Source organism: Equus caballus, chromosome 25 (assembly GCF_041296265.1).
Source record: "Equus caballus isolate H_3958 breed thoroughbred chromosome 25, TB-T2T, whole genome shotgun sequence".
NCBI lineage: Eukaryota > Metazoa > Chordata > Mammalia > Perissodactyla > Equidae > Equus > Equus caballus.
Window position 1 is genome coordinate 45,083,594 of NC_091708.1, and position 21,476 is coordinate 45,105,069.

The following is a 21,476-nucleotide window of genomic DNA, read 5'->3' on the forward strand; positions in this document are numbered from 1 at the left end:
GGGGGACCCACACTGAGAACGGAAAACAGCGAGAGGGGATGAAGCCAGGGCTGGATGTCAGAGCTATTGTTTCTGTCTTTCAAATTAGAAAATTAGAAGAGAGATCTTAACGGGAAGTCACCTCCGGGTGCCCTCTTGGTGCCAGAGAACTCCTTCAGCCGGGCCAGCAGTCCCGGACAGGGTCAGCTTCAGGGTGGGCAGCCAGGCCCAGCAGGGGTGGTGGCTCCCCTTTCGGTGCAGCCGGCCCCGTGTTGGAGGGCAGCCGTTAGGGAAGCGACTGACGAGAATGGAGAGACGTGGCTGCGTGGACAGCAGAGCACGTTTCTGCAATCCTTCGTCGTCCAAATGATGCTAACGGTGTTTCTCCTCCTTTGCAGGGTATCACTGGTCCTTCTGGCCCGATCGGACCCCCGGGCCCTCCCGGCTTGCCGGTGTGTATCTGGGAGGGGTGCGTGGTTCCCCTCGGTTCCTGGGAGAGCCAGGAGGCGGGATGGGCCTGCGCGTTGGGCCTCAGTGTGTGGCGGGAGAATGACGGGAAAGTCACATGGAACAGCTGGGACTGAGGACTGTAGCTGGGGCAGAGATGACAGCCCTGAGTTCATGTGTTCATTAACTCAGCACCAGGGCTCCGGGCAACAGAAGCAGGGAAGAGGGTTTGCTGGGCCCCGGTTTCGGGTTGGGGGAGGCAAAGGCAGGGGAACCCCCCCTCTGGGCATTTCAGGGAAGCTGGACAGTCCACGGTAAGAGTCCTCGGGAGGTAGGAAGGCAGTGGCTGGCTCTCCGGCCCCCCATCAGCACGAGCAGGGCCTGCCTGACCCAGCCTGGAGGAGTTGGGGTCCCATCCTCTAGGCACTCAGCCTGGGGCCTCCCCCATGTTGCTGGGAGACCCGCTACTCCAAAGACATCCCCCACGACCTTGAGTCTCTACTTGCCCCAACCCAGTCACCCACCACACCCCACTTGGGCTGGAGTCCATGTGGCCAAAGTGGCTCCTGGCAGTCTGATGCTGGCCCCTGCTGTGAGCTGCTGGGAGAGCGTGGAGGGGGCTCTGTGTCGTCTGTGAGGCCACAGGCCCGCTTTGCCCTCGGTCTCTGGCTGCCTGAACTGTGACTTCCTAGCAGGGGAGGGTGGGCTTGCTGCCCTGGGGCAGACAGAAGACCCTCCCTGCCTCCATGTGAGTGAGTGCCAGCCGCCCCAGCCTCCCCCACCACCCCACTCCAGGAAGTGCAAGCATGGGCCCCTGGAAGGGGGGACACCAGGCTGGGCCTGAGCGGGACTGTGGGTCCAGGGCAGGCGCCCGGAGGTGAAGGGGCCGGCCGCCTGCTGATGCTCTGCCCCCTCTCCACAGGGTCCTCCTGGTCCAAAAGGTGCTAAGGGCTCCTCGGTAAGTGGTGTGCACCCCAGAATCAGCCCACGCCGCTGAGGGGGAGGGATGTGTCCCCTTGGCTGGAAGCCACCCTGACCCCCTCCCTTCCCCCTGACCCATGGCGGTCCCGTCTGCTCGCTCAAGCTGCTCCTGTCTTGCTGAACTGTCTTGAGCATGTCTCCAGCCCGAGTCGTCTCAGACCGAGGCATTTGGGCTGTTGCTGCTGCCTCCCAGGAAGGACTCTGTCCCCTAAGTTCCCGTCTCGGGGACACCCAGTCCTTACATCTGGGCTGGGGAGAAAAGGGGTGTCCACACCCTCCCTGGACACGTTAGACTTTGTCCCTCCACCTCCTCCGCACAGGTCTCTGGGGATTGTTCCAGGCACAAGGGGCGTTTAAGTCACGTCAGGCCTCAGTGCTCAGATGTGGTTCTCTTTCCTTTCTTCCCAGGGTCCAACTGGTCCGAAGGGTGAGGCAGGCCACCCAGGACCCCCGGGCCCGCCGGTGAGTGGCCCTCAAGGACGGGAGTGGGGGTGAGGGTCCCCCTGACGCCGGGGGAATGGTGGGAAACATCTGTGCTTGTGGCGGTTCACTCTCCAGAACCGTGAAGTCTGTGTGGCGTGTGGGGGGCAGGGCCTGTCCCTTGGGATGGAGCTGAGGGAAATAAGTCACCCCAGACCACCTCTTTCTGGGAAATCTGGTTGGCCAGAGAGGGAGGGAGGAGACAGAGAGCACGTGCATCTTTCTGTATATATGTGGGTATCTGTGCGTGTGCATGCGTGTGTGTGTGCACACGTATGTCAGAGTGGGCCGCACTAGACGAGGCCCCAAGGTGCCGGATGGAGCCCCGTGATACGCCAAGGTGCAGTGAGTGCTCTGTGGGACACCCCCCTGTGGTGGTGCAGCCTCTTGACTCCTGTCCTCCTCCTTGACTGGGGCCTCCTGACACAGCCCCAAGGAGGGCAGTCTCCCCCATCAGCAGGTGTTAATGTGGCCCCAGTGTCTGCGCCCCGGGCTGGGCTGCAGAGGCCAGAGGAGATCTGGTCACTTTGAGTCTAACTGAGCAGCAGGCCCAGGCTGTGAGGTACTGGCACCTCTGGAGAGGCAGACAGGCGAGCGAGGCTGGGCGGTACAAGGGCTGGGCCTGAGTGGCACCTGGGACATGGGTTCGAGGAGGAGGGAGGTGCTCAGTGAGGGCAAGGCGGGGCAGTGGGGATGGGTGTAGAATGTTCCGGAGGCAGGAAAGAGGGAAGAAAACCGTGCTCGGGTGGATAAGTGTCTGCAGCCCAGCACACGCGGGCGGAGGGAGCCCTGCAGGCGCAGCCCTGGCGGTCCCTGCTCTGCTTCCACCCCAGGCCCCATCTAGTGCCCTCCCACCCACCGTTGCCCCTCTTGCATTCAGGGCCCCCCGGGCGAGGTCATCCAGCCTCTGCCGATCCAGGCGTCCAGGACCCGGCGGAACATCGACGCCAGCCAGATGCTGGACGACGGGGACGGCGAGAACTACATGGACTACGCGGACGGCATGGAGGAGATCTTCGGCTCACTCAACTCCCTGAAGCTGGAGATCGAGCAGATGAAGCGGCCGTTGGGCACGCAGCAGAACCCCGCCCGCACCTGCAAGGACCTGCAGCTGTGCCACCCCGACTTCCCAGACGGTGGGGCGGCCGTGCCCGGGCCCTGGGGCAGACTGAGGGGCGAGGACGGGCACCCGGGCATGGTGGGAGGCCTCAGGCCGCATTGGCGTGCCTCACTCAGCTCTCCCCTCTGTCCAGTGGGGATGCAGGGGCATCTCCCCCTCGAACCTGATGGAGACATCCCCATAGGAGATGAGGAGGTCCTGGCAGGCCGGGGAAAGAGGTCAAGGCTCTGAGGTCACACAGAACTGGGTGCTAGGCTGGCCTTAGCCATTGTCCAGCACGTGACTTGCTTTACTCTGAGCCTCATGTTCCTCATCTATAATGATGACCTATAATGATAAATGGGAATAAAAACCTCTCCCTACTGGGGGACAGAGTGCAATGGGACATGCATCAGATGCTTAGCATAGCGAGCTACTGCTGTCAGTGTCAATATCAGTATTAGACACTGTGCTCGGGAAGCACCCTTTAGACCCTGGCATGTCATGAAAACCCGGATCACTCCCATTCTCACCGTGTTAAACCGAGTACTGCCCACCTCTTGAAGAATAGGATCACGTTAGCGTGCCGTTTCCCCTCTGGACTTGAGGGCTGTCTGGGGTTCAGGCGACTCGGACCCCAGGTGCATGAACTTCCGGGTTCGTCTGGAGCGTCTCTGTGTTTCCATGCACCCTCCAGCGGGCCGTGCCCTCCCTCCCCTGTTCACCAGAGATGCGCCCCGTGCACCTCGTGCTCCAGCTGCGTGCATGGTGACAAGTCTGCCCCTGTCTCTTTATGGGCCCAGCAGGAAAATCAGAATGTTATCAGATGAACCCCAGAAAGGCCACGCTGGTGGCGTCCAGCCCTGGCCGTGTGTTTTAACTGCTGAACTTAAATGTCACAGCTGCTTCTTGAACCATCCGGGGCGCAGCTCTCACGACCCCGCCTCCCTCCCTGTCTCTTCCGTCCAGGTGAATACTGGGTGGACCCCAACCAGGGCTGCTCCCGGGATTCCTTCAAAGTGTACTGCAACTTCACGGCGGGAGGGGCGACCTGCGTCTTCCCCGACAAGAAGTCTGAGGGGGTGAGTACCGCCTGCCGCAGCTGCCTTCCTCTCGTGGCGGGCCAGGCTGAGGGTGCCAGAAGTTTCTCATGTGTACAGCTTTCAGGATGAACACCAGGGGTCCTGCCCAGTGGCGTATTGGTTAAATTCACGCACTTGGCCTCACCAGCCCAGGGTTTGTGGGTTCAGATCCCAGGCATGGACCTACACACCACTCATCAAGCCGTGCTGTGGTGGCATCCCGTAGACAAAACAGAGGAAGGTGGGCACAAATGTTAACTCAGGGACAATCTTCCTCAAGCAAAACAAAAAGAATGAACACCAGAAATTGGCCAGTTTCAAAATCAAGGTTTTTCCTCCAGGAGTGCACCTTCCTTAAGAAGAATGTTAAGCGGTGGGATTAGTGCAGCCTCGGGTTACGGAGGGTCGAAGGATGCCTGGCTGGTGGGTGTGTTTCCGCCTGCCACCCCCAATGCTGGCATTTCCACCTCTGCTTGGTCAGGTCCTTCCTAAAATGACTCTCTAGCTCTGCCCTCAGGCCAACCTGAAACCCCCGGAAGGACTTTTGGGGCAAATGCATCTTTGAGAAGCTTCACCTCAGTTCTTAGCATCAGCCAGCTTCCGCGGTGCTCGCTCCTGCCTCTCCGAGTGCAGGGCGTGACGTTCAAGTCTGCCTAGTGAAGAAGTTTGGTTAGCGAGGCTCTGATTCCTTGAGATTTTGTGGAATGCCAATGTAATGTCACCTCTGCGGTCTTCCACGGGCCTGCCCTCTGTGGTGGGAGTTTCTGTGTGTGCGTGTGTGCAGACAGGCATGTGGATGGCGTGTGTGTGTGTGCATGGACCGGTGTGTGCTGCTTTCTCTCAAGCGTGTATGTCTGAGGCTGGGCCCACTTTGGCCCAGGGCAGGGGAGGAGGACGAGGTCTCCAATTGGGAAGATGACGGAGACTCTGGCCGCAGTGCCCCTGCATCTGCCTGGACAGACCCTCCTCCATGTTGTCTCTTCAACGGCTTCCCCTCTTGTGGCCCAAACTAAGGGCAGCCGGTTCCTGGAGGCAGCGGCCGTGTTTGCTGTGCAGGCTCAGCTCGGGCAGGCGGGAGGCGGCAGCCCGCAGCCCTCAGCTTTCTGGCGGCCGTAGTACCCAGAGGCAGCTTCCTCTGGAGGGAGAGCGGCTGTGTTCTCCAGGGCACGGTCCCCATCCCTGCATCTCACCGTCACTGTGGGGAGCTCCAGCACCCCCGTGGACCAGAAGGCCCAGCTTTCAGGAGCAGGGGCTCCAGGCTGTCAGGGATGACTTGGGGGCCCCTGTTTTCTTTGCACGCTCTCCTAGCCTGGAATTTTAAATACTTGGTAACCTGCCTGCCCAGCTACGAACCCTTTGTGGTTCAAAAAGAAAACTCAAACCTTAAGACCCTTCCATCTGGCAGAGGCCCAGGAGGAAATTCATGTGGAAACGATACTGCTTCCCCTCCTTTTTGTCACTGTCTGTCCTCTGCAAATGGCCTCCCTGCTGAAGAATTAGCAAGACTCCCCCAGGAGCCGCAGCGGCTCCTGACAGCAGGCTGGGGCGCTGAGTGACCCCCACTGCTCCTCTCTCTTCCTCTGCACGGGTGCCGACCAGCCAGGCGGCCACGGCCTGGGAGCCTTGGGCTCAGGCCACGACTGCTCAGCCACTTGCAAGTAGAGACCCTCTGCCCGGTTGCCTGGGCACTGAACCCCTGCCTGTCGGGCAGTTGGAGGGCCGGGGGTGTGAGGCCGAGGGCTGGGGTGAGGTGAGCACCTGTCTGCACCCCTGAGCCTGTTCTCAGAGGAGGCCGCCCTCGTGTTAGCTGAGCATGACACCAACAGTGGCAGATTCGGAAACCAAAGGGAGAGGGCCAGAGAGTCCTGAGGGGCAGGAGGCAGGCTGGACACCCTTCTCCTCCAGTGGGGCCCCTTTTTTGGCTCTCCTGCCTGAGGCCGGCTCAGAGGAGAGCCGGGGCCTAGGGACCAGAATTCAGACTTCTGCTTCCTCACTGCGGAAGACTGGGACCTGGGGCCCAAGCAGAGGCCCGTGGACGGCTGAGGCCAGGCTGGCCGCGTGGGCTCTTCCCTTCTGCTCCAGGTCTCTGCCTGCAGAAGTAAATTCACAGGCAGCCTCGGCCGGGAAAGAAGTCTCCGCTTCTGGAGCCAGTGCAGGTCTCCTAAAGGAGGGGATCATTCATTCATGCATTCACTCATTCCACAGCGTTACTGAGGCCCCACTAGGCCCACCCTTGGGAACTGCGGCCTTGGCCTCTACAGAGAGAAAACTCCAAATGGGGGCCCCCTCCCCTCCCACAGGGGGACAGACGCTGCCCCTCCCGATGATGCCTCTGCTTCGTGCTACGTCCTCAGGGAAGCCCTGGAGGGGTCTGCTACCTGGGCCACAGGACAGATGGTGCTGGCAGGGGACCCACCCTCCAGGCCACTTCTCCCAAAGAGAAAGCCACCACACACGGACACACACACCGTGTACCCCACAGCCACACCCCACACAGATACACACACAGACACACACGTCGCGCACAAACACATGCACGCACACCTCACCCCTCGCTGGTCCAGCCGTGTCACAGATGCGGGGTGGACCCTGGCAGGGTCTCTGGCCCACCACATCCCCAGGTGGAGGCCATGGAGACATAGCCTCACCCCTCAGCTCAGAGGATCAGAGGAGAGGATGCCCACACGTCCTTCCCTCCGCCCATCGGTGAATGTGGGCTCTTATTATCATCATCTTCATCACACAAGATGAGCGAGCGTTCATTCATTCATTCACTCATTCACTCAAGAAGTGTGTTTCAGCATTGCTAGGTGCCAGGCACTGCGCTTGATGCCAGATATACAAAACCTGATAAGACTTGCACTCGACCCTGCATGTGGAGCACGTGTGGGCACCTGGAAAGCGCGAGGGCTCCTCTCGGCCTCATCGTGTCCCATCTGCCCTGGAGGGAGCTCCTCAGCTCTCAGGGGGGAGATGGAGGCACGAAAGCCATCCGTTCCCGGTTGGCCACGCGGGTGGGGAGAGCGCATGTGCAGGACGCGGGGCGTGTCCCGAGGAGGCGGGAGAGTAACCTGTCCTTCTCTGTTTCTCTCCCTCCCCGCCTCCCCTGCTCCATGTTTAGGCCAGAATCACTTCTTGGCCCAAAGAAAACCCAGGTTCCTGGTTCAGTGAATTCAAGCGTGGTAAACTGGTAAGGCCGCCCCTGGCTTCTCTGGGATTGTCGTTTAAACCCACCCGTTTCGTATCTTCCAGAGTAAAATGGCCCGCTGGCCCAAAGAACAGCCTTCTACCTGGTATAGTCAGTACAAGCGAGGGTCCCTGGTAAGTGGCCGCTGGGCGCTGCCTGCTTGCGGCACGGCCTGGCTCCTGGCTCTGCATGGGACTAATCGCCACCGTGCGCCCACCTGCTCTCGCCCCCTTGGCCAGACCGCTCCACGGCACGTGAAGCCAGACCAGCCTCGGCCCGCTCCCACCACGCCCAATGAGGGTTCCCTTCCGCCTGGGAGCAGGCGGCTGGCTCTCCATTCAGATCTAGGATGGGAGGCTTGTGCTCCGGGCGCCCAGAGCCAAGCTGGGCACTGCCAGGAACTGAGACCAAAGGCACCAGGAGCCGGAGGGTTTGTTTTGCTAAGTTCTAGCTTGCAGGTCAGATGAAATGGGTCCTGGACCACTAAACTAGTCAGATTCTTTCCAGGACCCATCGCACTAAGCCCTGAATGCACACCGGGCTGTGGGCCTCTCAGTTGCATCCATCCGCATGACTCTGTGAGTCCTTGTCTTAACTTCTGGGGAGCCAATCTGAAACAGCCCATCCCAGAAGGGGAAAGGCTTCAACGTCTCCTGAAAGAGACAAATGTGTTTTCCCGGCAGGCATGGAGCCGAGAGCCGGTTCACATTCCTTTGCGTGAGGCCACCGGCCGCTTCTGCACGGCGGAGCATTTTCCCTGAGCATCTCAGGAGTTTGAGGGGGGCCCTTTTCTGGAACAAAGTACAGAGTTCTCGTCCCCCTTCCTAATAAGTTAAAGCACCGAGCTTGTAGAACATGTCTGTGTGGCAGGTGCCGTTAGAGCCCCACTTTGCTTCCTCAGATCTAGTTACCCCGCCCAACGCCCTAGAAGGAGGGCCTTCTCACTCGGAAGCCAGCTCTTGGGTCCCGTGAGTTCCCACCCAACCACCTGCCATTGGTTCCTGCCCCCCAGCCTCCCCGGGTGGACACAGTGGCCACCTTCCCCCCAGGGACTTACGGAGTGGTGGCTGCCAGCCGGCCTTTGCCCTGTCGCACCTCTGAAGACCCCTCGTTCCTGAACCTTGACGCACTTCGTGGCTAATTATTAATACCTCACGCCCTCGATGTTGTTGATTTCCAAGTCGCTCCAGCCCTTTGCAGACCCTGGCGGTCCGCTCACTGCCTCCTTTGGGGGGACCTCCTTTGTCCTTCTGTGTGGACCTCAGGCACTGGCCTGCTTCCTCTCCTGCCGTTTCTCCTCTCCTTCACCTCTTTCTTGCTCGCCTCGGAAAAGAGCTACTGGCACACAGAAGGACCTGAGGGGGACACGCCCTCGGGGGGCCCCCATGATGGGGTGGCTTGAGCTGGATGACAAGGAGCGGGGCTGGGGGGTGCAGGGGTCAGGTGGGAAGGAGCTGGAGAGGTGGTGGGGTCCTTTCTGTGGCCGTGGTGGTGGCCGCCTGCACAGGCCCTGCCCTCTCCGGACAGCCCTTGCGTCCCCAACTCCTCATTCTGAGGAGTGGGTCGCAGAGCACTCATGTTCAGCCACCAGCCCAAAGAGTCCACCTCCTACTTCTGTCCTATTCCGAAGACAGTTGCCCTAGGATGGAGGTGAAGGGGCCACCCAGGGGAAGTGTCACCTTATCTTTTGACTTTTCCCACTGTGTTATTGCCAACGCTCTGTGACTGCTATGAGTGAACAGGACTCAGATGCAAGTCCCTCCTCGAAGAAATAGGCTCTTTATCTGGGCTGGGCTGCCCTGGATGTGCCCCATTAACATAATACTGCACACACCTCTCCCACCGGAAGGACAGGGTCACACGGTGGGACTCTGGGATTCCAGCACAGGGCACGGGGCTCGGCCCTACTGGGCCCTCCTACCACCCGCTCAGCACTGGGGGCTTCAGGTCCTTCTGTGTCCAGCGCCGCCCACTGGCCTCTCCCCGTGCATGCGTCCTTTCTCGAGTCAGTCAAGTTTCCTCCCAGAAGGAGCACCTGATGGTCCAGACTGCCGGTTGGTATTCAGTCTTTCTCCTCAAGGTCCAACTGTAAGGTTTCCGGTCACTGCGTGGAGAGCTGGAGTTGGCCGGTGGCTGTGTGCTCTCCCTGCCCTGGTGGGAAGGGACATGCCCCCGGGCCGGACCCACCACCTTCAGCTGTCTTTAATTATATATACAAAAATACGTGGGCGATCTCACTTTAGTTGTCCTTCGTGTGTTCAGACGGCTCTTTGGGGCGGGCTGGGGGCAGCTGTGGAGCTGCACAGGGCAGGGAACCGCTGGTCTCAGACCCTGACGTCGTCTGCTCCATCGTCGGGCACGGAAACACGCCCGGCCACCCTTGCTCAGCCAGCGTCTGTCTGCGAGGAGAGCCTGGCTCCCTGGCCAAGAGGAATCCAGGGCGGGGAGGGAAAGACGTCTTGTCTTAGTTAAGAAGCGTCCGTGTCCCTGGCAGTGTCCACTGGTTCAGCAAGCTGGGGTTTGCAAAAGAGACGCAGAAGCTGTGACTCGTCTCTCTGGACGCCCCGCCCCAGCCCCGCACCTGGCTGAACCGAATAGCCCAGTTTGGGGATGTCCAGCTGGTGACTCTGGAGCAATCCCGTGAGACCCAGCACACCATCTTTCCCGGATGCCTTGCCCTGGGTCTGCTGCCAGAAAGCAAGGCCTTTCAGCGATGGCCGTGTCGCCAGAGCGCCCAGCGTGGGCCAGGCGAACCCCCAGGCCACAGCTGGACTTGCTCTGCTCTCCCCTGAATTCCGTGCCTGGGAACAGGCAGGAATGGCCCTTCCTGAGGGCCATCCCATGGCTCCCTGTGCTTCCAGGAAGGTGCCCAGTCATGCCAGCCCTCTGGCTCTTGGCCCTGTGGCCTGTGACCCTCCCTCAGGCTGGCCTTCCTTCCTGCTGGTCCGGACCCCCACGCCTCGCTCCCAACTGGCCCGAATTACTCTCCGAGGCCTCCTGCCCTCTCTCCCCTTCTCGTGGGCTCCCTGGCCAGGGCCTTGTACACACGAGCGCTCAGCTGATGGTTTTCATTTCATAATCTAATGAGTGCCTTCCTTTTACCAGCCTTGGGGCACAATGACAGGGACATACATGCCAGGCCTCTACCTTCAGGGTGCTCACGGTCCAGGGAGGGCTGCCGACCAGGCACCTATAACCCAGGGGTCCAGTGCTGGTGTGGAGGGACTTATAGCCTGGTAGGGAAAATGGGCACTGAGCCAGGCCAAGGTGGGCAAGGGCAGCTAACCCAGGCAGGCTTCCTGGAGGAGGAGGCACATGAGCTGAGCCCTGGAGGATGAGTAGGGGCCAGCCAGGCAAAGAGGAGTGGGAGGGTTGTTTAGGTCCCTGAAAGAAATGAGGGGTGGTTCACTCCATCCCAGAGAGCCCCCAAGAAAGCCAGTGCACACTGGCTTCGGGGGACCGGGCATGCGGCGTGCTTCCAGGTGGTGCCCTGGGCGAGGCTCACCCTCCAGAGGAGACGATGTGTGGGTGAAGCTTGTGAAGCCCAGGCCCTGAGGATGGGGGTCTTTGTGGCTGTGGTGTGTCCCTTCACTGCTGAGTGCCCCCTCTGTGCCCTGCAGCTCTCCTATGTGGACGCGGAGGGCAACCCGGTGGGTGTGGTCCAGATGACCTTCCTGCGGCTGCTGAGCGCCTCTGCACACCAGAACATCACCTACAACTGCTACCAGTCGGTCGCCTGGCAGGACGCCGCCACGGGCAGCTACGACAAGGCCATGCGCTTCCTGGGCTCCAACGACGAGGAGATGTCCTTTGACAACAGCCCCTACATCCGCGCCCTGGTGGACGGCTGTGCTGTGAGTGTCCGCGGCCCTGCTTGCCCCTCCTGGGCTGCATTCACGCAGTCAACATGAGTTTACTGGGCACCTGCGATGTGCCAGGCCCTGAGCCGCATGGAGGATGTGGTGAGGGCCCCAGACGAGGTGGGCTGCCAGGCTGGCCCCTCACAGAGCACAGCCGACTTGGGCAGCCCCATGCCTGCCGGAGACGTGGAATACCCGAGCACGGCCCGAGCTCCAGGGCCTCCCCGTGCGGCTGTGGGTGAGGAAGGGAAAGCTGAGACCTGACCGGAAAGGAGCCTGGGCCCATGACCCCTCCCTGCTGTGCCGTGGGGCAAACACGGAAGGCCTCTGGTGGGTCCATCTCGGACTTCGAGACCCCCTGCCTTAGACGGGTCTCTCCTGGGAATGGCCAGGACTGAGCTGGGATCAGCTCCTAGGACATGGCTCTGCCGACTCAGGGTGACAGCAGCCACCGACCCCCAGGACAGCCCCACCCAGTTAGGTCATCTCCCTGGACCCCATGCTCCCCCCACCCACCTCCCCCACCCGCCAGGGGCAGTTCTGTTCCAGGCCCGAGAGGCTTGCCCAGGCCACACTGCGAGCCGGGGCTGGAGTTGTGTTCACTCTTTGGCCCCTTGGCCCCCCGTATGCTTGCCCTCCTCTGTTCCCCACCATGTGGCCCCCAGATTGAGGCCTGGGCCCCCAGCCGAAGGTTGGCCCCTCGGGACTGCACCCCCGGGGGCTGCCATCTGCTCTGGGCAGCACACAGGTCTGAGCTGTGTCCTCTTGTCCTGGGAGATGTTTGGGGCGCAGCTGTGCACAGGGGCCCCATCCCGTTAAAATCCTCTGACGTGTCCCTCGCGTGGCCTTTTAGAGGTCGGAGGCGGGCAGAGGTCACCAGGAAGGACTGCCCCTGTGGGTCTTACTGTCGAATCCCGATGTCCAGCCCCCGTTCTCTTCACCACGTGTCCTCTGGAGACCTGCCCGGGGACCCCGCCCTGGCGAGCTCCTCGGGGACAGGGCGAGTGTGGGCTCCACCCCTTGCTCGGTGTCCAAGGTTGGCCCTGCGTGCTGCCTCGCTCTAGGCCGGCACCTGGGGATGCCCCGCTCTGGAAGGCACCATGCCCGTCATCTCCTGGGTCGGGAAGCTTTTCCGTACCTCCCGGCTCCAGACAGGGCCCCTCCCGTGGATGTCCGGTTGGAGTGACCACCTGTGGTCCCTTCCACCAGTCCTCTCCCGCCCTCTTTGAACAGAGTACCCAGGGCATTTGTCAGAGCTGGCCACAGTGTGTCCCAGGCCGGGGAGAGGTGTCCCCGAGCACTGAGCCGCCCCCGTGTGCGTGCGAGGAGCCAGCGCTCCTGCCTGGGGGTTGTTGTCCCTGCCGCGGGCTGCCTGCTTTGCTTGTCGCTGCTCCTATCCTGTCAACCGAGTGTGGGATTTGAGGATTTCCCAGTGTCTGCTGAGATGGTCTGGCCCCATTTGGACCGGGCCAGAGTGGCCTGAGGTGGTTCTGCAGGGCAGGCTGGTCAGGCAGGGAAGCCAGAGGGCAGTGCTGACCCACAGGCCTGGGAGCAGGACTCGGGGGGGCCCAGGTTCAAATCTTGCCTCCTCCCCTTCCTGGGGCCAGGACTCGCTTTAGCCCTGGGAAGCCCCGTTCCTTTTTCCCACAAAAGGATCTGGTCATAACCCCAAGGGTTACTTTGGGGGTGAGGGTGAGTGTGTGTGGGCAGGTGGGAGGCCCGGGCCCGGTGAGCAGCCTTCACGGGAACACCCTGCTTTCCTCCTGCTTCTGTGGCCCCGAGAACCATGTGGTCCACACTGCAGGTCCGCCCTGGATGTGCAGAACTTGTCCTTCTCTAAGGTCAGAGGGATCCGGTTCCCTGGGGAAAGGGATCCAGAAGCATCAGGGGAGCCTCAGCCATCCAGCATCTGTTCGTGTTCCTGACATGCACCCCGAGCTGCTTCCAGAAGGTCGTGAGGCAGCCTGTAAAATTATCGCTTCATCTCTCTCTGCCTCCTCCAAGCGAAGATAATAATAGCACCCGCTTCACAGGGTGGTTCCCGGAGCACATCCAGTCTTGCCTAAAAAAAGCTCAGAATTGTGTTCAGCCCACCATAAGCCCTGAAAGAATTTCCAGCTCCTGTGAGTATTTTGAGACAGCACGGGCCCACCAGCACACGGCAGCAAAGGTGGAGACGTGACGAGAGATGAGGAATCCTGTAAAGGAGAGGCAGGACCTGGGGGACACAATTTTGATTTTGGCTTTGAGCTTCCTGGCTTCCATGGCAGAAAGGGAAACACTTGGGTTGGCCCAGTGTATGTGTGTCATTTGGTAAAGGGAGCAGACTGGTTTTCCAGAAGAGGGCACCGTTCTCTGGATGAGAATGCTGGAAAAATGTATCTTGTGGAGGACCCTCAGAGGTTAAAGGGCAGGCCACCCCGGCCCCCCCTAATCCAGCTCAGACGGCTCCACCCCTCATAAGAGCTTCCTGGGAAGATCCAGGTGTTCCATCCGTAGCCTCTTGAAGCCCCCTCCCCTGCTCCTTTCAGCGGCAAAGCTGGAGCCCCCGGAAGCTCCCAGCACTGCTGTCTAACTCAGAGCTCGACTTCCTGGCTCTGCCTGAATCCTGGTCAAGGTCAAGCTCAAATCCTCCTTAATTCCACAATCAGAAAGTCTGTTCCTCTGGCCCCGTGTCTTCTGGGGATGAGGGTGTGCTGTTTGCCTGTGGCAGCACAGCCGTTGGTGGGGCAGGTCTCTGGGGCGTCACACGACATCATCCTCCGCCATGCACCAAAAACCACTGAGCATTCCCCGCTTCCAGGTCAGAACTGCTCATCCGGGTCTGCACTTTGTTTTGTGGATGCCGAATCTGAGGCCTGGAGAGGCCTGGTGACTTGCCCAAGGGCCTCAGGGTTTGGCAAAGCTGAGTCTCCTAATTCTCACCCTGGGGTCCCTTCCTGGCACAGCTGCACCTTGAATGCCCCCATTGACCGGGAGCTCACTACCTCCTGAGGCAGCCCAGACTATGGTTGCAAAGTCTCGGTGTTAGGAAGCTCTTCTGAGAATGGAGCTAAGATCTGCTTGCCCACAACTCCCACCTGTCGCTCCTCGTTCTGCTCCCTCAAGTCATGTGCTGAAAACCTGGTTCTTGACCAGAGTGTCTCAGCCTTTGGGGCCAGATCATTCTTCGGTGTGTGTGGGGTTGGGGTGGGGGAGTCGTGGGCATTGTAGAATATTGAGCAGCGTCTCCAACCTCAACCCACTAGATGCCAGGGGAACCCGCTCCGCCCAGTCGTGGCAACCAGAGATGCCTCCAGACATTGCCACATGCCCCCTGGGGGACGGAATCGTCCCCGATGGGGAACTGCCATTCTACAGAAAGGACAGCGGTTTGCAGGAGCTCCCGCAGCCTCCTCTCCCCCACAGAGCCGGGGAAGCCCGGCCACAGGCCAGGAGGATCCGGCGGCCAGGAGCCCTGGAGCTGAGCTCCCAGTGCAGTTATGATCCAAACCGCAGTCTTCTCCGTTAGGAAAGTCGCCAGTGCAAGTTTAGGCAGCTGCCCAACGCTGGAGGGAAGCGAGTGCCCGGGCCCCGCAGCGGTCATCGCTGAGCTCCGGGATCGTCCTCCAGGCACCTCCGGGTAGTGGCAAGACTTAGGATCATGGGAATATCCAGACTGGATGCTGGCCAGGGAAGGGGAGGGAGCTCTCTCTCCGGACACATTTACTTCCAGAAAGAAAAGATGTTGTCTTTAAAAAAGTGGAGAGAGAATGGCTCCAGACAGAATAACACAGCTGACGAGGAACTTGGCTGTGCAGGCGGGCTGGGGAGGGCATTCGAGTGGAGGGCCGGGCGGGCAGGACACGGAGGTGGGTGTAGGGGCTGCTGGGGAGCGGCGTGAAGCGAGGCTGGCCTGGAGGGCCCAGCGCTCTGCTCACCCCAAAACCCCGAAAAGCTTAGCCACGACTTGAAAGGTCATAGCCCTGCCATGTAATTATGCAGGAGGCCCTGATGCCCCCCCAGAACATGTGGCCTGCCTCAGCCCCCCCAAGGCCTGCTGGATTCATATAGTCATGAGGGCCCAAGAAATTGGGATTCAGACACAGAGCATCGTGTGGTTGTGTAGCTGATGGTGGGGCTGCCAGGTGGGGCCCGGCCCTGCAGAGAGACACAAATCACCAGGCAGGAGGCCCAAGGGGCCACGCCACATGAATCCCATGGCTTGTGCAGCTTTGTGCCCCCCCCGGGGGCCATTGCTGGCCGGTAGTGGTTCTCGATGCCCTGGAATGACGGGGTGGCAGAGCGGCCTGCGCACATGGCACCCTGCTTACGTTCGCCCCTCTCCGAGCACCCTGCTAGTTGAGCACTGGGCCCTTCAATCTGGGAGGAATCACCCTGCCGGGTCGGCAAACACCGCCATCCCTTGGGTGAGGGAAAGAGGAGGACGCTGGCCGGGGTTTCGGACTCCGACTTCTCGCTTTGTCCTCCCGTGATGGAGAGAGAGAGCTGGCTTCCCGGCCGCATCTCATCAAGGCCGGGATCCCGTTATTGAGGCTCCACCCTCGGGAACTGATAGCCTCCTGAAGGCCCGGCCTCCTAAGACCCTCACACTGGGGATGGGACTTAAGTATCTGGATTTGGGGGGACACAAACATTTAGCACCAGCAGGGTATCATGACGCCGCCGGCTGCTGTGGTCCGAGTGCCGGCCGGGGCCGGGAGGTCCCCCTCAGTGGGACGCTTGTGGGGCTCTGCCTCACCTCCTGGCCCTTCCAGAGGTGGCTTCTCCAAAGGAGAGATCCCGGGGGCAGAGGGGGCCCAGGACGGAAGCCACATATCACAGCCTAATCTCTGAAGTGGCACAGTGCCCCTCTGCCCACTCCTGTTGGCCACAACCCTGTGCAGGGAGGGAGGGGACCACCCCCGTGTGATCCCGAGAGGCGGGGTCCCCGGGCCTTCGTGGAGACAGCCCCAGACAGTGGAGGTCACCTCACCAAAGCTCAGCTCACCGAGAGCTTCTCACAGGCCGTGTGAGGCTCCCGGTGCTTCTTGGGATCCTCCGGGTGGTCTTCCGGCCTCCTGAGAGGGACGCTCTGACCCCGCTCTGCAGGAGGGGAGGTGCTGCTCTTGGTCCTCCTGTCTCCAGGGATCCGGTGGTGGAGGGAGACCCTTCCTGGGGCGGGATCCCGCTCAGAGCACGGCTTGGGTCTCTGGTGAGGGAGGGAAAGCCGCTCGTCCAGGACAGGCAGCAGGTGGGCATCTGCCACGGTTCACGGCCACCGACATCAGAGACCCTCCTCTGGGGGGAGTTGGGGGGTGGGGCTGGTTTAATCTCACATGCGAAAGTGTCCTGAACACTCAGAGCCGAGGTTGGGTGGCTTTCCAGACCCGGGCAATCTTGCACGTTCGCTTCCCGTATTCCGGGAGACGTGGCCCGGCAGGAGAGGGAGGCCGCCTCTCCGGGACAGCTCTGGCACCTTTCTGAGACTCACTCTCCTAGTTGGTAAGGCAGGCTTGCATCCTGCCCCCGGGGGTGAGCTGAGGGCGAAAGGAGATGCTGGTGGGGATGGAACACATGGTCTGAGCAGAGCAGGGGTGCTGACTCCTCCAGCGGCCACTCCTTCGCTGTGCTATCCCTTGCCCTCCGTACCTCAGTTTACCCAGGACTCCTCGGGAGCAGATGGTGGGTAAGAGTCCCTTCTGTTCTCACACTTGCGAACGTGGAATCCTCTTACATCTGAGTGTGACTCAGTCTGCTGATTGCCAAGGGCAGGCCGGCAGCCCGCTGTTGCTGTCTTGGAATTCTTAATTTTTGCACAAGAAGCCCCTGATTCAGACATTTCGGTGGAGCCCACAGTCCTGGCGGGGCTGCTTTGGGCAAATCCCTGTGGTAAGATGGGAGGTGTCCCAGCTGGCAGGGGAGGAGGTGGGCTCGAATGGGCTGCGGCCCCTCCGTCTCAGCCCACTGTGGGAGGATGGAACGGGACATCACGGCAGGAAGCTGCGTGCTCTGGTCTGTCACATCTCCTCCTCCCACCGGCCCGAAAGAAGGGGGCAAACCGGTTGCCTTTGTGGGTTGTCCTGCCTTGGTGGGGGGTGTGCTTGGTGATCAGCTACCCCGAGAGGCCCTCGCCCCCGTTCTGACCCATGTCTGCCTCTCTCCCCTTCACAGACAAGGAAAGGGTATCAGAAGACCGTTCTGGAAATCGACACTCCCAAGGTGGAGCAAGTGCCCATCGTGGACATCATGTTCAATGACTTCGGTGAAGCATCACAGAAATTCGGATTCGAAGTGGGGCCGGCTTGCTTCCTGGGCTAGGAGCCGCGAGCCCGGCCCCCAAGAGCAACCTCGTGACCTCAGCGCGCCGTCTGTGGGTGTCCTGGACAGTGAAGGCCCTCGTCCCTCCCCCGCCCTCGTCTGCACCTCGGCACCGTGCCGTGCCAGACCCCCAACCCAGAGAGAGCAAAGGGAACGAGCCGTGTCCCCCGCCCCGGAGCCGAATCACATGACCTAGACGTCCCACAGCCGCGGGGCCGGAATGCCACCACCCCCGTTCCGTCTACACCACACTCCACAGGGAAGGAACGGGGCCCACACTTCTTGCCACGGAGCTCGCCAGCCGCGTTCGTGGAGAGTTCGCAGGGCGGGGGTGGGGCTGCAATATTGGGAGATCAGTTTTTTTCTTTAATTCAACTTGAAGATGTGTATTTCCCCTGACCTTCAAAAATGTTCTGAGTCAAGCCTTGTAAAGGTCATCCCCGCCCTGCCAGAGCCTCGTTCTCAACATCCATTCGCAGGCCCAATGTCGTTCTGCATGTGCCTTTCCGATGGATTAAAGGTGCTTTTGTTTTGTGAGTTTTAAGTAAATATTTGTATTGTATTGTCATAAATGTTCAGTGTCCCTGACTTTCAATCATGCATGTCAACCCAGCCTCAGTCCCACCGGGAGAATGGGATGTGGCGTCCATTCTGGGATGCGGTCCAGTTCTGGCTAGAAAGGGGAAGCCCTGCTGCCACCCTGCTCAAGAATGTGCAACAAATTGGAAATTTACCCAGGGCAGCAAGAATTCACGCCGCCCCTGAAGAAGCAGGTTCCAGTGCCCTCTTACAGACAATTTTTTGATTAGCTCTGGATTTTTTTTTTTAATGTGGAGGAAAAAAAGGATCTTATACTTTGCCTTTTCTACATGCACTTAGATGAAAACACAGGCTTAAATCAATTTTAATTGCTTCCTTTTTCCATTTTTCTTCCTGCAGAGCCTGATGGGAGAATGTCCAGGGCAGGGAAACCACATTTTCTGTAGACGATAATCAAATGAAAATTGGTGCTTATTTTTACACTTCTCTTTTGTGGTGCTATCTGTTTTAAGATCTCCTTGAAGGCGACACTGGGGGTACCTGGCCGTGCCTCATTCTCCCACCTTTCTCGATCCAGGTTTTTGCCAAGGACGTTAAGATAAATGCACGTCGCCTTCCTTCCCACTGGCCCGCTCGCTCTTGCACCCCTAGATCGCAGCGAGGCCTCCTGGAAGCCTGTTAGCAGTATTAGGGCGCACTTCTGTGATTTGAAAACACACACGCAAAGTACAAAGACGCTTCCCACATTGTCCACGGTGTGACGATGGCAGGTTGTATTCGGTGGCTGAATGTCTGTGGTGCTAATTTCTGTGTTTGTTCCAAGAACTGAACTGAGGCCGTGTGTGCTGTCTCTGCTGGGCTCCTTTGACGCGGCCTCGGCAGACAGAGAAATGTGCAATGAACTCTGGGCCTCTCGGGCCTACCAGCAGCACTTCCTTCCCAGGTCAACAATTTGGATTTCCATCCGCCAACATCCTGGGCTCGGGTCTCAGCCGCCCCGGAGCTGGGGGCCAGCGCGGCTCCGTCTGGGTGTCATTCCTTCTCTTTGAGCAATGGCGAGGGGATGCCCTCTGTGGGCGGAGGACCAGAGGGGCCGACAAGGAAAGGCCAACCCTTTACTGTGAAAAGCTGCCCCGGTCGATGCCCTTTCCTTCCACGATGGGAGAAGGAAGTTGGGCCCCCCACGGCCCTCGGGAGGAGCTGTGACAAGTCACAGTTCTGGTGCTGTCCTCCACCCGCCCCACCCCGTTGGAACGTGGTTCCAGCTTAAGAAACCACAGCAAAGCAACCCAGGAGCGACAAACACCACCCACAAGGATTTCCCGAATTCCCGTGGAAATTGTATCTCGTTCTTGCCAAAGAAAAGTCTGGCTTCGAGACTCTCTCCAGCCAGGATGCCAGCGTGCGCCAACGACTTCCACCTTCATCTCTTCAAAAGAAAAGCCATATCCGGGGATGGCCCGGGTGCCCTGTGGGCTTTGTCTAGGTCATGTGATTCTGTTTTGATTTCTCACCCCTCCTGAGTTCTCCTCCTCTTCTGTCTTCTTCCTCCGTTGGTCCCTTCAAAGCTGTTGCAATTTGTACTGAAGTCAAAACGTGTCCCGTTCTCCCCAGACCACTTAGCTACGGTATATTTGCAATAAAATTACTTCTTATATTTGCAGAAATTCTTTTGGCGTAATTTTATTTTTTCCTCCTAATAGATATAATTGGACACATGTTGAAAGGAAAGAAAAAGAAAACAGTAAACAGAAAACCTGTGATAAAAAGATTCTAGGACATTAGGCCCTTCAAAAGAGAATGTCAGATGACCCCTTGTACATTTCCTAAAAATCCAATAGACACATTCATAAGTTTTAACTGTAATGCCCAGGAAAGGGTGTTTTAAAATATTTTAAACCTGTGTAACAGAGGAATAATTGTAATAGTTTTTCAATAAATCGAGTTTACTGTTTCCACCGTAAACAGATGTGATTGGCTGTCTTCTTAAGTGTGACCAGGGCCTTCCCCTGCATTAAACCCCTGTGTGACCCCAATCACAGGACAGTAGAAGCTCCCCAAATCCTGGTGGTGGTCACAGACAGAGGAAGGATAGCATTGCCCGGGCTGCCCTCCCAGGGAGGCCTTCCCTGGGCAGCAGTGGTGGCGGGCAGACCTGCCGGTGGACACAGCTGTTCCCTGGGGTGGCGTCAGGATGTGGTCAGGCACCAGCCTGAGGGGCCTCCTGGACGAGTTCCCATGACTCTTGGGCTTCCAGACGTTGACAGTGTGTGGGCCTCGCTCTCACCCTGGCAGTGGGTGCCCCCGGGCAGCATGTCCCCGAGGCTCTCCCACTCTGGGGTCCAGCTGTATAAGGGGTGGTACTTCGAGGCCCCTTGGGGAGCTGGGTGGGATGTGGGGCTCGTCCCAGCCGACGACCCTGAGCAGAAGTGACGCGTGCCTCTTCTGGTCTGAAGTAGTGGTTCCCTCTCCGATGTCACCAGCCACATCTCAGCGAGCAGCTGCATCCCCAGCAGACTCCTGCAGGGGGTCCCCAGCCAACCTGCCATGAACTTGGATGTGGCACGAGTCAGAAACACATTTTTGTTTCTTTAAGCCACTGATTTCAGGGTTGGTTGTCATTGCAGCAAAACCTAGACCAGTGGTTTTCCAAGTGTGGTCCTTGGACCAGCAGCAACAGCCTGACCTTAATGAAATGCAAATTCCTGGGCCTCGCTGCAGGCCTGCTGAGTCAGACACTCGGGGAGGCGGGGAGTCTGTGTTTTGACAAGGCCTCTAGTTGGTTTCGATGCCGGTGCGGGTTCCAGATCCACTGGCCTCGGGGATGCTCAGGCAGCTGGGACAGTGCAACTGAAAGCGGGAACTGCTTTCACAACAGCAAAGACACGAGTGTCGGCAGTGTTGGCAACGCCACCGAGGCCGGGCGGTGGAAGCTGGCGCTGTCATCAGGATGGAAGGCTCCCTGTCACCAGGGACAAAGCATTTGGTCAGATTGTCGTCTGCCTTCTGTGGGGGCTTGCAGACAGGCTGTGAGCTGACCACGGGGAGCCCTGGGGAAGAGGTCGGAACTGGAAGGACGTGAGGCAGGCCGGCTGCTCCTGACTGCGCTCGGCAAGGTGCTGCAGGAAAGAGAAGCCCTGGAAGTGACTGGCCAGGAATCAAAGGAAACCGAGCCACAGATGCCAGGACTTTCAGGGCTGGAAGGGACAACCATTTCTCAACATCGACAGTTAAAGATGACGTTGAGAGATGCTTTGAGGGACAGATGCCAATCAAAGCTCAGCCATCGCTGGTGTGAGCAGCACATCCATTGCTTAAACCTTGGCACAGATCACAGCAGTGCCTAATAAATGCTTAGCAAATGGACACTCAAGGTGTGGCTCTCCCATCAAAGCCGGACAGGTCTGACGGCGGCTGCTGTGAAATCAGGAGGGAGAGAGAGGGGCAGGCTGGAGGGTGAGAGCCGTGGGCCTGAGCTGCTGGCACAGGGAGCTGGCTGAAATCCAGCAGGCGGAAGGCTG

At 59.4% G+C, this 21,476-nt stretch overlaps 1 protein-coding gene across 5 annotated transcripts in view; it reads left to right on the forward strand.

The window, feature by feature from the left end:
* Nucleotides 1-19,920, forward strand: part of COL5A1 (collagen type V alpha 1 chain) — a 171,987-nt gene extending 152,067 nt beyond the window's left edge. For 3 of the 5 annotated variants that reach the window (XM_070251089.1, XM_070251091.1, XM_070251092.1), the window contains exons 59-66: nt 378-431; nt 1,349-1,384; nt 1,816-1,869; nt 2,768-3,023; nt 3,956-4,068; nt 7,190-7,258; nt 10,876-11,109; nt 17,269-19,920. In XM_070251089.1, the coding sequence (XP_070107190.1) occupies nt 378-431; nt 1,349-1,384; nt 1,816-1,869; nt 2,768-3,023; nt 3,956-4,068; nt 7,190-7,258; nt 10,876-11,109; nt 17,269-17,415 (963 nt within the window). In that variant the 3' untranslated portion in view covers nt 17,416-19,920. Of the gene's footprint in view, nt 1-377; nt 432-1,348; nt 1,385-1,815; nt 1,870-2,767; nt 3,024-3,955; nt 4,069-7,189; nt 7,390-10,875; nt 11,110-17,268 lie in introns of all 5 variants that reach the window. The other 2 variants (XR_011432493.1, XM_070251090.1) reach the window with 2 other exon arrangements.
* Nucleotides 19,921-21,476: the final 1,556 nt, after the last annotated feature.